Genomic DNA, 21,797 nt, shown 5'->3' on the forward strand with positions numbered 1-21,797 from the left:
TGCACCTCTTGATCTCAGAGTCATGAGTTTGAGTCCAACATTGGTCTTAGAGATTACTTAAGGAAGTTTTAAAAATTATCAAAAAAAAAAAAAAAAGATTTAGAGGGTAAAAGGAAACAGATAGGAGGCCTAGAATCTTGATTTATTGTTGTGAACAGAAATAGAACCATAGGGGAAAAAGAAATAGATTAACAGATAATATCAAACGGTCGCTAAGAGTAGCTGGCGACAGAGTAAAACTGACCTTGTGAGTCCTGATAAGTCAAGCACCTACCAGTGCACAACAGACATGCTCAAGTACTCAATACACATCTGTTGAGTAAATAACTGGGGCACTATGAGATAATGGCTGAAGTGCAGTAGAGAAAAAAGGAACACAGGGCTAGCAATCTGAAGGTCTGGGTTCTTATTTTGAATCTATCTCTGGTAGTTGTGTAGCTTCGGGTGAGACATTCCTTTCCATTTTCCTAATATGTAAAATGGAACAGTAACACCTAGTCTGGCTACTTCATTGGGGTGTATAAAGATAAAACAAAATAAAAAACATGAAGATATTTTACAAACCATCAGCACTAAACAAATACAAGGCATCAAAGATCATGAAGGGATTAACACTAAGGTGAAAAGACAATGATGCCAGATGAAACCCTGGTAGAAACGGGGCGGGGGGGTAGAGGGGATCAAGGAGGAACTTTTAAACATTTCAACTCCCTAGATCACTTTTTAATCAAAGACAACTCATGAGTTAGAAGTTCAAATACACAAAGACACTTTAGAAAATAATAATAATAAATAATAAAGTATGACGATTATTACTGCCATGGTTCATCAGACCATTCCTCTACTAAGTGAAGAGTGATGGGGGGTAAGATAACAGGTTGACTAAGCAGTTCATATAAGAGCCTCATACCTAGCAGATCCTTAATAACTGTTTTGGTGAAATGAAATACATATTTCAAAGCAGCTTTAGAAACAAAGCAATAACTCATTGTACCATATGTATTAAGCAGTGCAAACCAACTTAACCAAAGACCAACAGAAGTGAAATATTCCGCTTTAGGAATCTGACATATATTGTTTACTCACTAAAAGGCTGAAAGAGAAAGAACAATCCTTGAAACAGATATATAAATAGAACAGCTGTTAAATACCCAGCTCTATTAAAAAGTCAAATCACCTGTTTGCAGACATGATCTTAAATGCAGAAAATCCTAAAGATTCCATAAAACAACTGTTAGAACTACTAAGTGAATTCAGCAAAGTTGTAGGATACAAAATCAACACCCCAAAATCAGTTGCATTTCTATACATTAACTATATATATCCACATTTGTATATACACATATTTGCATATATGTGTATATACAAATACATTTGTATGTATACATATATTTGTGTGTGTGTGTTTGTGTATTTCTTTCTATACATTAACAATGCGCAATCCAAATAGGAAATAAAGAGAACAATTCACTGACAATAGCATTAAAAAAGAATAAACTTCACCAAGGAGGCAAAAAGACTTGTACACAGAACACTGCAAAACGTTGCTGAAAGAAATTAAGGATAACACAAATAAATAGAAAAATATCCACATTTGTGGACTGGGAGACTTAATATGGTTAATATCCCAATACCACACAAAGCAATCTACAGATCTGATGAAACCCTATCAAAATCCCAATAATATTTTTTGTAAAAATCAAAAAATCCATCCTAAACTTCATCTGGAATCTCAAGGGACCACAAACAGTTAAAATAATCTTGAAAAAGAAGAACAAACAAACCTTTCCCAATTCCAAAACTTCCTACAAAGTTAGAGTAATCAAAATAGTGCAGCAGAACATACAGAGAGATGAGCAGACCAATGGAATAGAGTAGTCAGCCAGAACTAAAACCTTACATATATGGTTAAGTGATTTTTAACAATGATGCGAAAACCAGTCAGTATGGAAAGGACAGTTCTTTTGAAAAACTGGTGCTGGGAAAACTGGAAAGATCCACATGCCCCCCCCCCAAAAAGTTGGAGTCACACCATATATGAAAAAAAACCCTTAAAATGGGTCAAAGACCTAAATACAGAAGTTAAAACTATAAAACTCTTAGAAGAAAACAGAGGGGGGAAGCTTCATGACAGGATTTAACAATGGTTTCTTGAGTATGACACCAAAATTATGGGAAACAAAAGGAAAAAGTTGGTAAGTTGGACTTCAACAAGATTAAAATTTTTGTGCATCAAAACACATGATTACAGGGATGCCTGGGTGGCTCAGTGTGTTAAAGCCTCTGCCTTCGGCTCAGGTCGTGATCCCAGGTCCTGGGATGGAGCCCCACACTGGGTCCTCTGCTCAGCGGGGAGCCTACTTCCCTTCCACTCTCTCTCTCTGCCTGCCTCTCTGCATACCTGTGATCTCTGTCAAATAAATAAAATCTTAAAAACACACACACACACCCACATGATTACAAGAATGTACTTCACACCACCGTGAAAAGCTTTATGGTAAGCTTTAGGTGTGTTTTTTAAAAATGTAAATCCGGGGGCAGGTGAGTGGCTCAGAGGGTTAAGTGTCTGCCTTTGGCTCAGGTCATGATCTTAGGGTTCCTGGGATCGAGTCCCACACTGGGGGGCGGGGGGGGCGTCCCTGCTCACTGCTCAGCAGGGAGCCTGCCTCTCTCTCTCACGAATAAATAAATAAAATCTAAAAATAAAATTAAAAATAAAAATGTAAATCTGGAATAAAAACAGGACACTACCAACAGATTAAGACAATTCAACAGATTGACAAGTCACAGAATGGAAGAAAATATTTGCAGGAAGTCACACATCTAATTAAGGATTGGTATCTAGAATATATAATGAACTACTTGAATCTAGTGTCTACTTACCCAGTCTCTGACCACAAAGCCCGTTTTTAAGCATCAGCCACTCGTAGCTGACAGGTGCCGGGCTTGCTGTATCCCACCGCGGTGCTCAGAGTTTCACATGCATCACCTCATCCTAACAACCTTACGAAGTAGATGCTTATCACTCCCATTTTACAAACAGGGAAACAGATTCAGAGAAGCTAGTAATTACACTAAGATCCACAGTGAGGAGGTGGCTGAGATCAGAACACAGGAAATGTGTCTCACAGCCCGGGTTCTGAAGTGCCACTCTCCACTGCCGCCCCTAATCCCTCCACATCCACCTGACGTGATACTAGATCGCACTGCAAATGAGCACTACAAGACAGTGTGGCAAACATGGAAAGATGCTCATGACAAGGTAAAAAGGGAGGAAACAAAACGGTATATACATCTTTACTGTATCTAGGTAAAATGTGCATCTGAAAACAGTTGGTGGAAAAAACGTGCCCCAGCAGTATAGACCCTGGTAAAGTAGTGAGGTTATGGGTTGCCTCTCTTTTGCTGTACATTTCAATAATGAGGTTATAAATAGTGGAAACATCTCTTTTCCCTCTTTAAATCAGTCCTCAGACCTCTATGGAAAAGGCTCTAGGAACACCAGCATGAAAAATAAAGGTATGTCTAAGTCCTGTGTTCAAAAATAAGCAATCTTGCCAGCAGTATGGGTCTGAGGTTGTTGCCTCTGTGAGGGAGCTGAGCTAAGTCTGGCAATGCTGAAGGTTTGCCTCTAGAAGGCAGTGCCTGAAGTAGGTAGGGTTTATAAATTTCTATTTCTTTAGAAATATAGGAGAATAGTACCAAACTAAAATAATATCCCCACTGCTCAAAATCAGTGTTTTCCAAGTGCCATTCCTATAATATTGCCACAATTTTTAAAAATTTTTTAAAAGATTTTATTTATTTATTAGACAGAGATCACAAGTAGGCAGACAGGCAGGCAGAGAGAGAGAGTGGAGGAAGCAGGCTCCCCGCTGAGTAGAGAGCCTGATGCAGGGCTCGATCCTAGGACCCTGAGATCATGACCTGAACTGAAGGCAGAGGCTTTAGCCCACTAAGCCACCCAGGCGCCCCACTGCCACAGTTTTGACCCCATGTGTTTACAAACTGCTTATTTTTTACTTAAAAAAAAATTTTTAAGATTTATGAATTTGTTTTGAGGGGGAGAGAGAGAAAGAGACCACACATGGGGGTGGGGGCGGAGAGGGAGAGAGAGAATCTCGGTCTCTACTGAGTGAGGAGCCCAACTCATGGCTCAATCCCACAACCCTGAGACAATGACCTGAGCTGAAATCAAGAGTTGGACGCTTAACTGACCAAGCCACTCAGGTACCCCTTAAATTTTTTTTTTTTTTTTTAATTTGACAGAGAGAGAGATCATAAGTAGGCAGAGAGGCTGGCAGAGAGAGAGGAAGGGAAGCAGTCTCCCTGCTAAGCAGAGAGCCCGATGTAGGGCTCAATCCCAGGACCCTGGGATCATGACCTGAGCTGAAAGCAGAGGCTTTAACCCACTGAGCTACCCAGGCGCCCCACCCTTTAAAGTTGTTCTTAAAATCTGATTTATTTCCACTTTAAGAAAAAACAAAAATGCTTTACTAAAAGGGAAACTTTGTAACAACAACTATAAATAGAAAGCCTGAATCCCATGCTTTAAGTGGAAGGTAACTATAAAAATAAATATATTTTAAAAAAAAACAATGCTTTGGCTAAATATAATTTACTGCCTACTAAAAGCAGTAGCTGGTAAGTTTAGACAGTTTGTTTTCACAGGAGGCAGTTTGGATTTTATTTTAAGTACTGTGGAAAATCACTGAAGGGTTTTATATAGGAAGACACATGGTGTGACTGGATATCTTAATAATGCTCTCTTAGAAATTTTTTTAAAAATGAGAAAGACATAGAACTGAACAACTGAACAACACCATCACCTACTTTTACCTAAATGACAATTAACAAACACTACTCCCTAATGGAATCCTGTGCACTACTGGTAGGAATGATGCAGTCACTATGAAACACAGTGCAGTGGTTCCTCAAAAAAAGAAAAAAAAAAATTAAGTCAGAACAAAATTACCACATAATCCTGAAACTCCAATTCCCGGTATATACCCAAAGGAATTGAAAGCAGGTCTTGAAGAAATATTTGACCCAACTATGTTCGTAGCAACATTATTCACAATAGCCAAAAGGTGGGAGCAACACAACGGCCAACAACAAATGAAAGGATAAGCAAACTGTAGTGTGTACACATAATGAAATACTATTTAGTCTTAAAAGGGAAGGAAAATGACCCATGCTATATATCCTCAGGATAGTTTACTAAGTCAAATAAGCCAGTCATAAAAAAAACCAATACTGGGATGCCTGGTAGCTCAGCTGGTTAAGTGTCTGCCTTCAGCTTGGGTCATGATCCCAGGGTCCAGATCCTTGCTCAGTGGGGAGCCTGCTTCTCTCTCTGCCTGCTGCTCCCCCTGCTTGTGCTCTACCTCTCTGACAAATAAGTAAAATCTTAAAAAAAAAAAAAAAAGAAGAAGACAAATACTGTGTTATTCCACTTATAGGAGATACCTAGGTATCTCTGTCTACCTAAATCATAGACAGAAAGTCATGTGGAATTGTCTAAAATTTCTGGACATAAGATACTCCATTTTGAAGCTCTATTTTCCTTTCCAAATTGATGGGCTCTTGAACGGGGACAGAAGCAGCAATTGCTGTATAAGCAGCTGCTTGTAACACTCTAACAGACCGACTGGTATTTGATCACATGAGGACAGGAAAGGTAATTATGACATGCCAGTGACAGTTCCACTTGATAGCACTGGTAAAATAATCAAGAAGACAGGCATGAGAAGTGGCTCAGCTGGTCAGCACCAAACTAGCAGGGTCTGTTCTTCTCTTCTTCAGCTACACCGTGTAATTACGTCTTTCCTTCTCTCTCAGAAAAACCCTTGGCTTTCCGTAAATGAGTGACATAAATCTGTGATCTACTAATTGCAATTCTGAGATCCCAAATAAAGGCCTGTGTTCTTTTGCATGTTCACCTCTTCTTCTCACTTGATGGTAGAATGGTGGTTCCCAGGTGCCAGGGAGAAAGAATGAGGAGTCAGTGTTTAATGGGCACAGTTTCAGTTTTGCAAAACGAAGAGTTCTGGAGGTAGATGATGGTTATGACCATACAACAATGTGAATTTACTTAATGCCAAAGAACTGCACATGTAAAAAAGTTATGGGTGCCTGGGTGGTGCAGTCAGTTGAGTGCCAACTCTCGGTTTCCGTTCAGGTCGTGATCTCAGAACCGCGAGATTAAGCCCCATGTGGGTCTCTGGGCTGCAATTCTCTCTCTTAGCCCCTCCCACTCACTCTCTAAGATAAATAAATAAATCTTTTTTTTTTTTTAAAGATTTTATTTATTTATTTGACAGAGAGATCACAAGTAGGCAGAGAGGCAGGCAGGAAGAGAGAGGAGGAAGCAGGCTCTCCGTGGAGCAGAGAGCCCGATGCGGGGCTCGATCCCAGAACCCTGGGATCATGACCTGAGCCGAAGGCAGAGGCTTTAACCCACTGAGCCACCCAGGCGCCCCAATAAATAAATCTTTTTAAAAAAATGGTTAAGATGGTGGATGCCTGGTTGGCTCAGTCGGTTAAGTATTGACTCGATTTTTTTTTTTTTTAAAGATTTTATTTATTTATCAGAGGGGGGCGGGAGAGCGAGCACAGGCAGACAGAATGGCAGGCAGAGGCAGAGGCAGAGGGAGAAGCAGGCTCCCCGCTGAGCAAGGAGCCCGATGCGGGACTCGATCCCAGGACGCCGGGATCATGACCTGAGCCGAAGGCAGCTGCTTAACCAACTGAGCCACCCAGGCGCCCCGACTCGATTTTAACTCAGGTCACCACCGCAGGGCGGTGAGATCAAGCCCCTGCATAGAGCTCCTAGCTCAGCAGGGAGTCTGCTTGAGACTTTTCTTCCTCTGCCCCTCCCACACATGCATACATGTGCACATGCTCTCTCTCTAAAATAAAATAAATAAATCTTTAAAAATAAGAGTGGGTGGGTACCTGGGTGGCTCAGTGGGTTAAGCCTCTGCCTTTGGCTCAGGTCATGATCTCAGGGTCCTGGAATGCCTCCCCTCGGGCTCTCTGCTCAGCAGGGAGCCTGCTTCCTCCTCTCTCTCTGCCTGCCTCTCTGCTTACTTGTGATCTCTTTCTCTCTCTCTCTGAGAGAAAGAAAGAAAGAGAGAGAGAGAGGGAGAGAGATAAAGAAAGAAAGGGTAAGGGGGGGCACCTGGCTGGCTCTGTTGGAAGAGCACATGACTCTTGATCCTGGGGCCCTGAGTTTGAGCCCCATGTTGGTTGTAGAGATTACTTAAATAAATAAAACTTAGAAAAATTTTAAGTGGTTAAGATGGTAAAATTTCTGTTATGGATATTTTACCACAATTTAAAGAAAACAACAGTTACACCAAATGCAAAGCCTATAGATTTTGGCTTGAGCAACTCAGAGAATGGTGATCTATTCACTGAGATAGGGCAAAATGTGGAAGGAGCAGCTTTGGATAGAAAAATTAAAGAGCTGTGGGGTGTGTTAAGCCTGATGCAAACTTGACAATAAGATGAAGATGTCAAGTAGGCAGACAGAGTTCTAAATCTGAAGTGCCAAAGAAAGTCAGGGATGGAATTACAGATTTGGATAAAAATAATGATACAAATACTTAATCTGGGTATTATTACCATGTAAATAGTATTCAAAACCATAGCACAGGATGAGATTACCCAGAGAGGAGGTGGTCAGATAACAGAAGAGAGTAACAAGACAGCCTTGGAGCACCCCAACATTCAGAGTTAAAGTAGAGAGCAAAAAAATCATAATAATGAAGAGAATCAAGCAGTGAGATAAAGATGCTTTAAAAAAAAAAAAAAAATCAGATGCCTAGACCCAACTCCTGGGAACTTAGAACTAAGAGGTGAAAGGCAAATAAAATGTCCCTCGGCTAGTTCAATAGTCTGTGAGTGAGAGACAGGAGAGAGTGCAGCACACGGTAGAAGGAATGGGAAGGAGGAGAAAAGAATACTTAGTGCCATTAACAGGACTCAGTGACTGAACAGATACGGGATGGAAAGGAGAGGAAAACAAATGACATGCTGGTTTCCTTCCGGCAGGTTATTACTGTCATTAAAATAAGTAATACAAGATAGAAGGACAGAAACAAGTAATAACAAGATAGAAGGATGGTGCTGTTTTTATAGTGTGTGTGTGTGTGTGTGTGTGTGTGTGTGTGTGTGTAGGGAGGAGGGCTGAAGAAGACAGAATGGTAGTCATGACAGCCAACATTAATTAAGCACTTAACTTGTCCGTGTTTTCTATGTATCTTGGGGAGTTGGGCATGCCCTCACAAGGAACAATGTCATCAAAGACCACAACAATCCTCCTTTGAAAACTAAGGAAGGCCCAAAGTTACACAGGTGGTCTATAACACAGAGGGCCTAAAACCTGGGTCTGAGGGACTCTAAGCCAAAGTCTGAGGTACCTGTGGGATACTAGTTAGGGATGTGGGAGCCATCAAGGCAGTTAAAGTCTTATGAGGGATGTGATCACCAGGGAGAGAATATACAGATCAAGAAACTATTATTCATATACTTAGCTAGTTCTTAAAATGGTATAAAGGGCCTTTTCCTCTCCTATAAAATGAAGTAATGCTTAATTTGTAGGGAATGCCCATTGAGGACAAGGACCTAATCATAGTTTTTTTTATTCCTAGGGTTGCGCTACCTGGAACAAAAAGACCACTCAACAAAAAATTGCTGAAGCTTTTAAAAAAACAAAGTGAAACAAAAACCCAATAGCTGGACACAATTAGAAAGATAATACACAATATGAGAACAACTATTTCCTGACCAAACTACAGCACAGTTTTTTTCCGTTCCCTCTCTGGCTGGCATGCAACAAATGCCCTGTCTTTTTCAGCACCATAATAATGTCTGTTTTATGAACTGTTCTGCTGTAATCAGTATACAGGAGACAGAACTCTGTGAGACAGGCACTCTTATCCACCACTGGGCACAGAGAAGTACTTTCTGGAAAGACAATTTGATAAAATGTATCAAGAGCCATAAAGCCCTAACTCACTAATCTTACTTAGGCATTTATCCAAAGAAAACAGTAAGAGATATGGCCAAAGACTTTGGGTGGAAGTAATAAAAATATCCAACAATAGAAAAATTATTAAATAAACCATCATACAGTCATAGGGTAGAATATTGTATGTTGTTCTTAAATCAAGTTTTTGAACACTTAAAGACACTGGAAAATTATTTTGATACATATAATGAAAAAAGTATAATATAAACTAGACCTAGTACAACCATAATTTTGTGTTTAAATGTAGATGTAGCTATCTATCATCATTACCAAGTAAAAAGATTGGAATGTACCAAACATACTGTAAGTCTCTTTGGTTGGAAAGATTACAGGAGATCCTAATATTCTTTATGTTTTTCAGGACTTCTAAAATTTCTGCAAAAAGTACATTTTTATTTTAAAACCCTAAAAAATATGATAAATAAAAGCAAGACAGCACTCACCTTCTTTCTTTTTCTAGAAGAATTCCTCGTGGGGTCAGGCTTCTCAAAGTCTGCTGACTTTGCCTCTTCCTTCTCCTCTTCCTCATCAGGTATCAGAGAATATTTGGTCCCTCCTGGTTGCATAAAACAATCCTTTGCGAAGTGGCCTGCAGAAGAGAGATAGAAAACGTAGGGAGGGGAGAAGCAGCCTCTCCTCTTGGCAGGTGGAGCTTCCCTAGAGGCTCCTGAAAGGGGTTGGTTGGTTGAAGAAGTATTACTGAGTTCATTCAGAGCAGCTGCTGGATTCCGAGCAGATTTTCTGTCACCTCGAGATGGCATTGCCCACTCAACCAGAGCCAGACCAGCAGCTGGTCCTAGAGCTGTGGGAGACACTGGCACTGCTTTGGAAATGGCAGAGGAAGCAGGCTTGTGCTGCCTTTCATTAGCAATGGGGCTTAGTAATTTTTAAAGATCTGCTTGGAACTTATTCCCGACATTGAAAGGCTGCTCCAGAGAGCAGAATGCTTAGCAGAGGGAGCCGAGTGGCAGGCCAAGCCCTACAGGAAGAGAGCTCTTAGGCAGCTGGCAGGAAGGTGGCATTCACATCCCAACTAACACACTGAGAGACAGGCAGTCACCTGGGGCACTCAACACTCAGACTGTCAGGTTTGGCAAGGGCCTTAGAGATCATCAAATCCAGCACTGCGTGTGCAGATATAAAGACCCGGAGTAGAGAAGTAGCTCAAGGTCACAAAAAGAGCAGCAGAGCTCAAACTTACTCCAGGTCTCATGCCTCCCTGTTCAATGCTGTTCCTGCTGCACCAAAACCAACCACCTAGGGCCTGACCTTTGCTAACTAAGACAAATTCCATCTCTCATTATTCTTCTCTGCCTCATGTAACACCTGGTTGGACATAAGCTGAAGGTAAGAGGACCCACCCTCCGTGAACCTTCAGTGCTATCAAGCGGCCGTTTAACAGCTACTACAGAGCTGATTTTATCCAAGCCTGTGTAGACCCTATTTCAGGGGCACAGATGATCCCAAGAGATCATCAAAAAGCTATGCGTAAATTGCTTTGCAACTCTGGATCCAGAAGCTAGATGGTGCCTGGAAGGGGAATAGAGCATAGTTTTTCAAATATCTGGGATGATTACACAATTCCCCTGAGGAGGTATTCTTTCCATTTTTCTTTTTTCCTTCCTCCCTCTACATTAATGGTAAGTAGGGGCTTAACTCCCACACCAATCAGGGCACAAATCGGCTACCAACTGGTGTAGAAAAATCAAGAAAGCCAGGTAAATATAAGGCAAGGGAGAAGGGGTGACAAATTGAGGTCACTCTGAAAATGAGACGCTGGCAATCCCTCTCAGGATAGGTCTGACGAGGGAAGTCAGACTGAGAGTGCTCTCGATCACCTGAGCAGGACCAGCAGAAACCTGAGCGAGCAGCTAGCCTGTTCTCTTTAGTACTAAAAGGAGACTGTATTCAGAAGTCTGAGGTTAAAGAAACAAGGAAGAACAAGAAAAGGTCTGACTTGGATCCTTGGGCAATATATTTCCAAATCACTTCATTTTTGCTGCAGAATAGTAATGGTCCTTGGAGATAAAAATTTACAGTGCTAACTATAATCCAACACTCTCCCCGCTTCGGTTGCAGTACATGGGATCTTGCCCACACAGGGCGTCAACCACAGGTGGGGGTGAGGTGGACAGCAGAGTATCCAGCAGGGCCAGCATTCAGAAGAGGACACAGAAAGGGCATGAATTCTGGTAAGAGTCTAGGAGGATTACTAGCACGAGCAGGTGAGGCCATCACTGACTAAAAAGCAGGGTGAGCCACACCCAAAACAGGTGACCTCCCCCACCTAGTGAAGGTCCATCACAAGGAGGAAGGACTGGCCCAGCAGAGGCTTCACCTTACCTTTACAGCCACACTTCTTGCAGGTGGTGTTCAGGACGGCCTCGAGGGTGATCTTCTGCCCAGTGTAATCCTGGAAGGACCGCCGCCGCCTCTCTTCTTGCCTGTAACGAAAAGGATACTGACTCTTGGCCTTCTTAAGAGATGGGGCCAGAGATACTAGAAGGTAATGCTGTAGGCTGAGTTTTTGTTCTGTCCTTGGCAGGCAGAAGGGAGAAGAAGGAAAAGCGTCCTGCATGGGGAGACAAGCGGGGAAAGCAACAACATGAAACAGATATTTTTTTTAATTCAGGACAGGCTCTGAATTAATAATTATGAATGAGATGCCTTCAGCTCACCAATGCACAGAGGATGAAGATATAATTACCTCGCTAAGCCCCCAGTAACCCTGACACAGTCAACCCCGGGTTTAAAAGACCTTTACTGTGGTACTTGAGGCCTTCCATGATCTGTCTCTAACCTGCTTCTCCAGCCCCAACTTTACTTGCATGAGATTTGCTAGCCAAAGAGGACTAGTTGACCGTCTCCAGATGGTTCAATGCCCTTGCTCATAATTCCCTCTCTCCGAAATGCTGCTTCCCCTCTTTCCTCCCACCTCACCACCCCCAAACATTTCAAAGCTCAGCTTAGTCACCACCTCTCCTTCTATCAAGTTGTCTCCTGAGGACCTCAGCCAGAATTCATCTCTTTGTTCACATTCCTCTATCATTTCTTAAAAATTCTACATTTACTACTAAAGTATAATATAGGCACAAAGTGCTTATAAGCATACAGCTTGACTGGTTTTCACAATTTGAACATACCCAGGAAACCCTCACTCCAATAAGGAAACAGAACATTGCCAGCACCTCCAAGGCCCCTCCAAAGTTAATCACTATGCATAGATCAATTGTATCAGTTTTTGAAAATTGTGTAAGTGGAATCATACAGTATGGACCCTTCTGTGTCTGGCTTCTTTCACTCATTTGTGAGATCTATCCATATTGCTGTGTGCAGCTGTAGATTACTGATTCTCATTGCCATAAAGTATTCTGCTGTTGATGGGTACCTGAGTAGCTTCTACTATGAACAATACTTCTTCTATGAACTTTCTAGCCCATCTTTCGGTGACAGATATAGATACCCATTTCTGTTAGGAAATGCCTCGTTCCCGGTAGGAGTGGAACACTATACTGGGTTGTAGGGCATCAAAGGTAGCAAGCACTGCCAGCTAGTTTTCTATAATGTTTACCAATTACACTCCTGCCGGCAGCAGAGCCTATACACCCCAGATGTCTCTCTTTGACCTTTACCATAACACATGGTACCCGCAGAGAGTAGGTACTCAGAAATGTTTGACAGAAGAATGTCACTCTGGATCACTCTTTTTTTCAAACTCAAACTGTAGTCTATCTACACTGCAGTCCTAGCATATATTGCCTAAATAAAGTCCTAGCCCTTTACTGCCTGATACATTAATGTTTCTTCTCTAGATTGTGAGCCCTTTCTGCAGTATCTTACTTATGTTTGTTTCCTCACACTTTAGCCCAAAGCTTGGCAAGCAACAGCATCAATAAATGTTTGCTGAGGGACGCCTAGGGGGCTCAGTCGTTAAGCATCTGCCTTTGGCTCAGATCATGATCCCAGAGTCCTGGGACCGGACCCACATGGGCTCCCTGCTCAGCAAGGAGCCCGGTTCTCCCTTTGCCTGCTACTCTCCCTGTTTGTGCGCGCGCTCTCTCTTTCTTTCTGCCAAACAAATTAATAAAATCATTTTAAAAAATAAAATAAAATAAAGTAAAACTTAAAAATATTTGTTGAAATCTCTATGTTCCTGGGGCACCTCACTGAGCATCCAACTCTTAGTTTCAGCTCAAATCTCAATCCTGGGGGCGCCTGGGTGGCTCAGTGGGTTAAGCCGCTGCCTTCGGCTCAGGTCATGATTTCAGGGTCCTGGGATCGAGCCTCGCATTGGGCTCTCTGCTCGGCGGGGAGCCTGCTTCCCCCTCTTTCTCTGCCTGCCTCTCTGCCTCCTTGTGATCTTTCTCTCTGTCAAATAAATAAATAAAATCTTAAAAAAAAAAAAATCTCAATCCTGGGGTCATGGGATCAAGCCCCGCATGGGGCTCTGCACTCAGCAGGGATTCTGCTTGATATTCTCTCTGCCTCTGCCCCTCCCTCCACTCATGCTCTCTCTCTCAAAGAAATAAATCTTAAAAAAAAATTCTGTGCTCTTGCCTCCAAATATTTTTCCTTACCCTGAACCTCTTTAACTTTGAACTTTGACTTCACCTAAGCTTTTCCAACTATTCACCAAGACTATAGAGTCCAACAAAACCAGAAATATTTTGCCAAAAAAGCTGCATTACCCAGAGAAACACCGGATGACAGCATCAGAACAGGACAAAACTACCCACCTGATGCATTTTAGCTAATACACTGGTTCTGGAGAGGAAACAGAAAGACCAGGATACGCCATATTCCGTCCTGGTCCTTCTTCAGTTCAGCTTACACACCACATGTTCGCTAAAATGTTCCCTATCACCAGAGGCAGGGTTAATTACTCTTTTGTGTTCCCACAACATCTGGTCGTTTTGTTAGATTTGCTTATATTTTGGCTCAACCTTTGTACCATGAAAGATACCATCAAAGATAAAGACTAAGTTTGGGGCGCCTAGGTGGCTCAGTGGGTTAAGCCTCTGCCTTCGGCTCAGGTCATGATCCCAGGTTCCTGGGATCAAGCCCCGCATTGGGCTCTCTGCTTGGCAGGGAGCCTGCTTCCCCCCTCTCTCTTCCTGCCTCTCTGCCTATTTGTGATCTCTGTCTGTTAAATAAATAAATAAAATCTTAAAAAAAAAAAAAAAAAGACGATGTTTGGGGTGCCTGGGTGGCCCAGTTGGCTAAGCATCTGACTCTTGATTTTGGCTCAGGTCACGATCCTGGGGTCGTGGGATCAAGCCTCGTGCTGGGCTCTAAGCTCAGCACTGAGTCTGCCTGAGATTCTCGTTGTTCCTCTCCCTCTGCCCCTCCCTGTGTTCAGACTCTATCTCTCAAATAAGTAAATATATCTTTAAAAAAAAAAAGTCTATGTCTTATTTTTTTCTGTATCGGGGCAGTACACATTCCATCTAGCATACCAATGTCCCAACAGAATGCCATGATGGACAAGTTCTATAAATTTATGTCTGTACTATTGACTAATATTTTGATCTGTGGCTACTGAGCATTTAAAATGTGGTTAGTGTAACTGAAGAATTAGATTAAATTTTATTTAATTTTCATTTACATTTAAATAACCATATGTAACCATATGTAACTTAGTGGCTATCCAGTGGGCAGTCTAAATAAGCACGATTTAAGTTTTGGAAAATGTCTGCTCAAGCGGGGCACCTGGGTGGCTCAGAGGGTTAAAGCCTCTGCCTTTGGCTCAGGTCATGATCTCAGGGTCCCAGGATGGAGCCCCGCATCAGGCTCTCTGCTCAGCAGGGAGCCTGCTTCCCCCCATACCTCTCTGCCTACTAGTGATCTCTGTCAAATAAATAAATAAATAAATAATCTTTAAAAAAAAAGAAAAGAAAAAGAAAATGTCTGCTCCAATTCCCAGGTTTTGCCCTAGCATAATCTTATTCAAAGGACAGGGGTCAACACTCTGGTATGGTCATGGGAGAGGGTCATTTCAAAGAATAAAGCTTGAGTTAGAAAAACCAGGTGGGGGTGGGGTTGTGAGGGTAGAGAGGGAAACGGGAGTTACTTATCAACAGGCATAAAGTTCCAGTTAAATAAGAAGTAAATTTTAGAGCTCTGCTATAAACGTTGTACCTAGTCAACAATACCATACTGTACACTTAAAAATTTGTTAAGAGGGTAGATCTCATGTTAGGTGTTCTCACCACAATAAAATAATTTTTAAATAAAAGGGGAGAGAAAGGACGCCTGGGTGGCTCAATCCATTAAGTGTCTGCCTTTGGCTTGTGTTATGGTCTCAGTCTTGGGATCGAGTCTCATATTGGGCTCCCTGCCCAGCAGGAAGTCTGCTTCTCCCTCCCCTTTGTGCATTCACTCTCTCCCTCCCTCAAATAAATAAGTAACATCCTTTTAAATAAATTAATTAATTAAAAACCAGGGCAGGATCTTGGGGACATAAGTTAAGCAAGTCACAAACTCCATGGCATTCAGATATCCTTATCTGTGGAGCTGAGTTTCAAGTGGCTATGAGTCACAGCTTAAACAAACCCTTATTATAATCAATTCCAATATTATGGGGTTTCTAACATATGACAAGCCAAATCATAACTCCTATCCAATACTCAACTCAACAAATGAATCACTTGCCTTCCTCCCTTTTCTGTGTTCACTGCCATGCTGGTTTAGGCCTGGCTACTTTGCAGCTACATAGTAACAAGTTTCCTCCTCCAGTCCCTCTAAGCAAGGCACACAACTGAATTAACCTTTCTTTTGTTCAACTATTAAGTGGCAAGCACCAGTGCCAATGATGAGTGTGTCAAAAAGGCAGAATACAGTCTTTCTCAAGGAGCTTACAGTCTAGAAGAAGGAGACATATAATAATTACATGTGGTGATAATTATAATGGTGAACCACACTCTTCTAAAAGACTATGCTATGCTGGCTAAACCTACCTGGAAACTGCCTTTCCCCCTTTCCATTTACAGATTGCCTTTAACACTCTCACACTTGGGGGATGAAATGTAAGATAGTTAGATACTGATGGAAAATGAAAGTTAGATACTGATGGAAATGTGGGAGGCTGGAGACAGCACTAAGCCACTGACAAAAACAGGGTGAGATCAGAGAATGGGGTACAAGAAGAGATTATAATGATCAGCAGCCTCTCCCCCTAAAAGGCTTAAAGAAATTTTTTTAATATATATTTTTTAATTTATTTTAGAAAGAGACAGAGATAGCAAGAGAGAGCACAAGCAGGGAGAAGAGGGAAAAGCAGACTCCCTGCTGAGCAGGGAGCCCAGTGTGGGGCTTGATCCCAGGACCTTGAGATTATGACCTGAGCAGAAGCAAATGCTCCAGGGCTTTAAAAAAATTAATGTTATTTGGGGCACCTGGGTGGCTCAGTGGGTTAAGCCTCTGCCTTTGGCTCAGGTCATGATCTCAGGGTCCTGGGATTGAACTCTCTGCTAAGCAGAGAGCCTGCTTCCCCTCTCTCTCTGCCTGCCTCTCTGCCTACTTGTGATTTCTGTCTCTCAAATAAATAAGTAAAATCTTAAAACAAAACAAAACAAAAAAAACTAATGCTCTTTGACTGATAGTTAAAGTCAAAGCTCTCCACAATCTGACCCCAACATACCTTTCAAGCCTTACATTTTAGTACTTGACTGTATCCTCTTCTTTTCTTAAACAAGACTCCTAAATGTGCCTTGTGCTTTCCTGCCCCATGCCTTTCCTTAAATCATTTCTTCTTTCAGGAATACCATTCCTTCCCCTGCTGCCTGACAAAATTTTATCCGTTCTTCTAGAACTAGCTCAAATTCCACCTCTCTTCCAGCCATCGGGGCTTGAAATCAATTCATCATCTTCAAGCTAATTCCTAAAACCCTTTCTTTAACCTACTCTTTTGGCATTTATTACATTTGCCTTTTATTAAAGTGACCTGCATAATTATCTCATTGCACTAGGCAGTAAGGCCCTTAGGCAGAAAACCTGGTATGGCCATTGTACCTAATATAGAATATGAACCTAAAAAATACTTGTTGAATAAATGAGTAAATGAAAGCACTAACTAATAATCACTACACATCAGGCACTCTGGGAGATAAGAAAGAGCTATGTCCCCTGTTCTCCTAGGCCTTATATATTCTTTCAAAAGAAAAGTTACGATAATCACAGAAGAAGAACAGAGATCTTTTAAAAACAGTAACTAAAGTAGCTATCATATACTGAGTTTCTACTACAGACTAGACATTAATCTGGCTCTTTACAAATAAGCCTGTATTTAAATCATTCCATCATTTCTGAGACACAGGCATCATCCCCTCTATCTGATAGTAAGAAGTTGAGGGTCGGAGAAGAGGAGTCTGCTCAAGGTCATATATTAGTTTGCAGCAGAACTAGGACTCTTTCTGATTTATGTCTAACTCTAAAAACTCTCAACATCATTCCACTATATCATGTTTCTTTCCTGGATGCAGCTCTAGAAATACTTTAAAACAAATGCTTCTGTTTGGTCACTCGGTTATTACTAGAAATAGCCTATACATAGAAACCTGTACAACACAAAACCAGAGAGCCCCTTCCCTTCTCTACCCTTGTTCTGAGACAGAGAGGTAGCCCTTTCATCTTACTTGTTTCACATTTTATCCCTGCAAGAGTGACTTTGGGAAATTCCATTCCTTTTTAATGAGTCTGTATATAGCACAGAATTCTTTGGAACAGAAGCAATTTATTATAATGTAATCAGATGCCAGACTTAAATAAAATTACTGAGCTCTGAGTTACAAAACATTTTCTACTATGAAAGGTGTTTTGTCAATAATCAGACTTACAAACATGTCAATATTTAGAGATGAAACTACAGAAATATGGAAAAACTCAAAAGTCATATGCAACAGCTAGAAGCATCACGTGGTAAAAAGGGCCCTAGCTTCAGGTCCTTGACCTACTATAATTTGTCATTAACCACAAGGAAATTACTTATCACCAAGCATCAAGATAGAAACTAGGAATATAAAGACGTCTGGCTGGCACATCAGTGGAGCATGTAACTTTTGATCTTGGAATTGTGGGCTTAAACCCTACAACTGGGTGTGCAGATTGCTTAAAAATAAAATCTTTCTTTTTTTTTTTAAGATTTATTTACTTATTTTAGAAAGAGAAAGCAAGAAAGAGAAAGAGTGCACACTTGGGGAGAGGCAGAGGGAAAGGGAAACAAGCAGACAACTCCCTGAGTAGGAAGCCCAACAAAAGCTCAATCTGAGGACCCTGAGATCATGACCTGCCTGAAATCAGAGTCAGATGCTTGATCAACTGAGCCATCCAAGTGCCCAAAAATAAAATTTTTAGAAAAAAGGGGGGGGGAGGGGCGCCTGGGTGGCTCAGTCAGTTAAATGTCTGCCTTTGGCTGAGGTCATGATCCCAGGGTCCTGGGATCCAGCCCTGCATCTGAAAGACCCCTGCTCTGGAGAGTCCCCTCCCTTAAGAGATAAATAGGATGGCTTTAGATGTCCTGACAGCAGCCCAGGGTGGCACATGTGCAATTATCAAGACAGAATGTTGTGTGTACATCCCAGACTATCACAGGACTAATAAAGGATATGAATGCCCAGATTAAGGCTCTACAAGGTCCCTCTCTCTCTCAGTGAATGGTTAAGTTCCTGGTTTGAAGGAGGACTATGGCCAAATCTCCTTCTCGGGCTTCTCATTCTTATCGCCTTATTAACCTTAATATGTTGTTTTGTTCAGTGTTTCTCTACTTGGTGCCGAGACTCCCTTGCTGCAATGACTTCACCACGGCAGATGATCCTTACCACGCACAAAGTCACTTCTTCACTGTCAGCGCTGGATTCAGCTGCCTCCACCTTTCGTAACTCCCTTATACATTCCTACCCTGATCAATATTGACCCCAGTAGGTAGGGACAGCTCTACGCCCCTATTCAGCACGAAGAAGTTACAGAAGATGAGACCTTCCACCTTCAACCACCTTAAAGATTTAAGGGTCAAAATTGTTCAGGGGGAAATGATGAGGGAGCAGGAGGCTGGCTGAGGATGGAGAAGGGGCTGATGCCTTGCACCCCCTCTCCACCCACTCCCCTTGGTAATATGTGTGACATTCCTCAGGCACCCCTGACCGCCTTAAAAGAAGAATGTTGCTTTTATGCAGATCAAACTGGAGTAGTCAGAGAAACTATGGATAAACTCTGAGAAAGACTTGCTCAAAGAAAAAGGGATTTTCAGTCCCAGCAGGGATGATTCGAAAACTGGTTCAACAGATCGCCTTGGCTTACTACTTTGTTGTCATCTATAACGGGCCCTCTCATCGTTCTGTTATTAATTCTAACTTTCGGTCCTTGTGTCTTAAACAGGTTAGTACAATTCATTAAAGATCGTCTGTCTGTTGTTCAGACTATGGTCTTGACTCAGCAATAACAACTACTTAAACAAGTAGAGTCCCAAAAGGACTCAGTTGAAGAACAAAACAGATGGATATAAGATTATATCCATGTTAAAGAAAAAGGGGGGAATGAAGGACCCCAGGTCAGAACTATACTATAGCCTATAAGTTTTAACATTCTTTTTATAACCAGCTTATGCTAACTAAGAAACTATGGCCAGCTGACCATAGATAAGGGAGTCAGCAAGCAGCATAACAGGATAACGAATAGCAAAAATCTGTGTTTAACCCAGCTGTTTCTGGCTTCTGTATAATAATGCTTCTAATGCTCTGCTAAGAAATGAAAAATTGCTTAAACCCTCAACTCTAAGGAGCAAGAGGCTGGCTGAGGACAAAGCAAAGGCTGGCGCCTTGCACCATCCCCCTTCACCCGCTCCCCTCCATATGTGTGGCATTCCTCAGGCACCCCTGACTGCCATAAAATGATAGTTAACTTGCTGAGATCGCAGTCCTGCAGGACAGGAGTCTCCCTTGGTTTACAAATTTCCTTGGGATTGCAACGGGGAAGGTACCTTATCAATAGCCCTAATGTCACCCTCCCCTCCATGAAAACGGAGGGGGGCGGAGGTAGAAGGAAAAGTAAATAAAGTTGAATTTCTTCTAAACCTAAATCTCATTAACAAGGATGCTTGATGGCAGGAGTGTGACATTCCACCAGGAGACTCCCAATTGTCTTTACTTGATAAGTAACCAGGCCTTCAATATCCTGGTAGTGGTTTTTTTTTTTTTTCCGCATGCGTGGGCTAACCGGCCAGTTCTGCTTCTGTAAGATTGCTTTGTCTGCTTTTCGAGCGGGGTCCCCTGACCCAATCCACTGACGCCAAGTATGCCTGTTCAAAGGATCAATCAATCAGCACCGTCCCCACCCAGAACTTGTTTGTACCTGTCTATATAAACCCCGCTTTCCCCTCGGTCGGTGTGCTCGGTTAGCTGGAGCTGCCGACCACCCGCCGGTACCTGCGTCCCAATAAACCTCTTGCTGTTTGCATCCAGTGGCAGTGTTGGATTCTTGGGTAAGGGGATCCGCGGGTCTGTCACATCGGGATCCCTGCTCAGTGGGGAGTCTGCTTCTCCCTATGCCTGTTTCTCCCCCTACTTGTGCTCTGTCAAAAAAATTTTAAAAAATCTTTTAAAAAAAGAAAAAAGGAAGGAAAAGAAAGGAAAGAAAGAAACTAAGAATATAAAGTAAAATGGAGATAATACCCACAGTGGAGGTTCTTAAGAGAATCAGACGCACAAATGTGCGTCTTGCATAATGCCTGGCACGGAGTATATATCCAATAAATATCAATTCCCTCCCTTTTAGGTAAAATTACTTTGTATCCACAGTGATTTTGCTTAGAACTATAAATATAAGGGTTTCCCAACTTTTACCCACCAAGATCCCACTCAAACATTTATTTTTCTTTTTTCTTTTTTTTTTTTTTTTTTTAATTAATCAATAACTGGGGCAATTGAGTGGCTCAGTTAAGTGTCTACCTTTAGCTCAGGTCATGATTCCCGCTTCAGGGGAGTCTGCTTCTCTCTCTGTCCCCTTCTCCCTCCTCTCATGTTTTCTCTCTCTCTCAGAAATAAATAAAAATTTTTTTTTTTTTTTTTTTAATTTAACAGAGAAAGAGGGAACACAAGCAGGGGGAGTTGGAGAGGGAGAAGCAGGCTTCCCACGGAGCTGAGAGCCCGACATGGGGCTTGATCTCATGATCTCAGCCAAAGGCAAACGCTTAACAACTGAGCCATCCAAGCACCCCTAAATAAAATCTTTCCAAAAAAGTCACAAATAAATAAAATAAATTAATTGATAACATAATTGTCACTCAGAGCACCTGATTAGCATGAGATAAACAATGTGATATTTTAACAACAAAAGCAATACCATAAAGTCTTGGTTAACCTGAAGGTAAATGCATGATTTTGGTTGGCTTTCTGAAACACTGGAAACGGTTCAGAAACCTTCATGGAACCTTAGAGCGCTATGAACTCCTGATCAGAAATCACTGGCATACATCAGAGAAAGCCTGTGAGACAAATAGCAAATTCCTTATATCACCAGCCTACATGGATGGCAAATCTTCCATTCCTAAATGAAAGGTAGGAAGAGCCAATGAAAGTAAGATGTCATATTCAGAACACAGTTATCCCAAGATATATTAAACCCCACTGGAATTGCTTCTTTTTTTTTTTTTTTATTTCCAGCATAACAGTATTCATTATTTTTGCACCACACCCCGTGCTCCATGCAATCCGTGCCCTCTATAATACCCACCACCTGGTACCCCAACCTCCCATCCCCCGTCCCTTCA

At 41.8% G+C, this 21,797-nt stretch overlaps 1 protein-coding gene across 1 annotated transcript in view; it reads right to left on the bottom strand.

Annotated features, from left to right (window-relative positions):
• ZCCHC17 (zinc finger CCHC-type containing 17) overlaps positions 1-21,797 on the bottom strand; it is a 58,674-nt gene that overhangs the window by 8,332 nt on the left and 28,545 nt on the right. Inside the window, exons 6-7 of the mRNA XM_032361547.1 lie at positions 11,381-11,481; positions 9,481-9,626 (exon numbers count right to left, since the gene is read on the bottom strand). Coding sequence (XP_032217438.1) covers positions 9,481-9,626; positions 11,381-11,481 — 247 coding nt within the window. The remainder of the gene's footprint in view (positions 1-9,480; positions 9,627-11,380; positions 11,482-21,797) is intronic.

Source organism: Mustela erminea, chromosome 10 (genome assembly GCF_009829155.1).
Source record: "Mustela erminea isolate mMusErm1 chromosome 10, mMusErm1.Pri, whole genome shotgun sequence".
NCBI classification, from domain to species: Eukaryota; Metazoa; Chordata; class Mammalia; order Carnivora; family Mustelidae; genus Mustela; species Mustela erminea.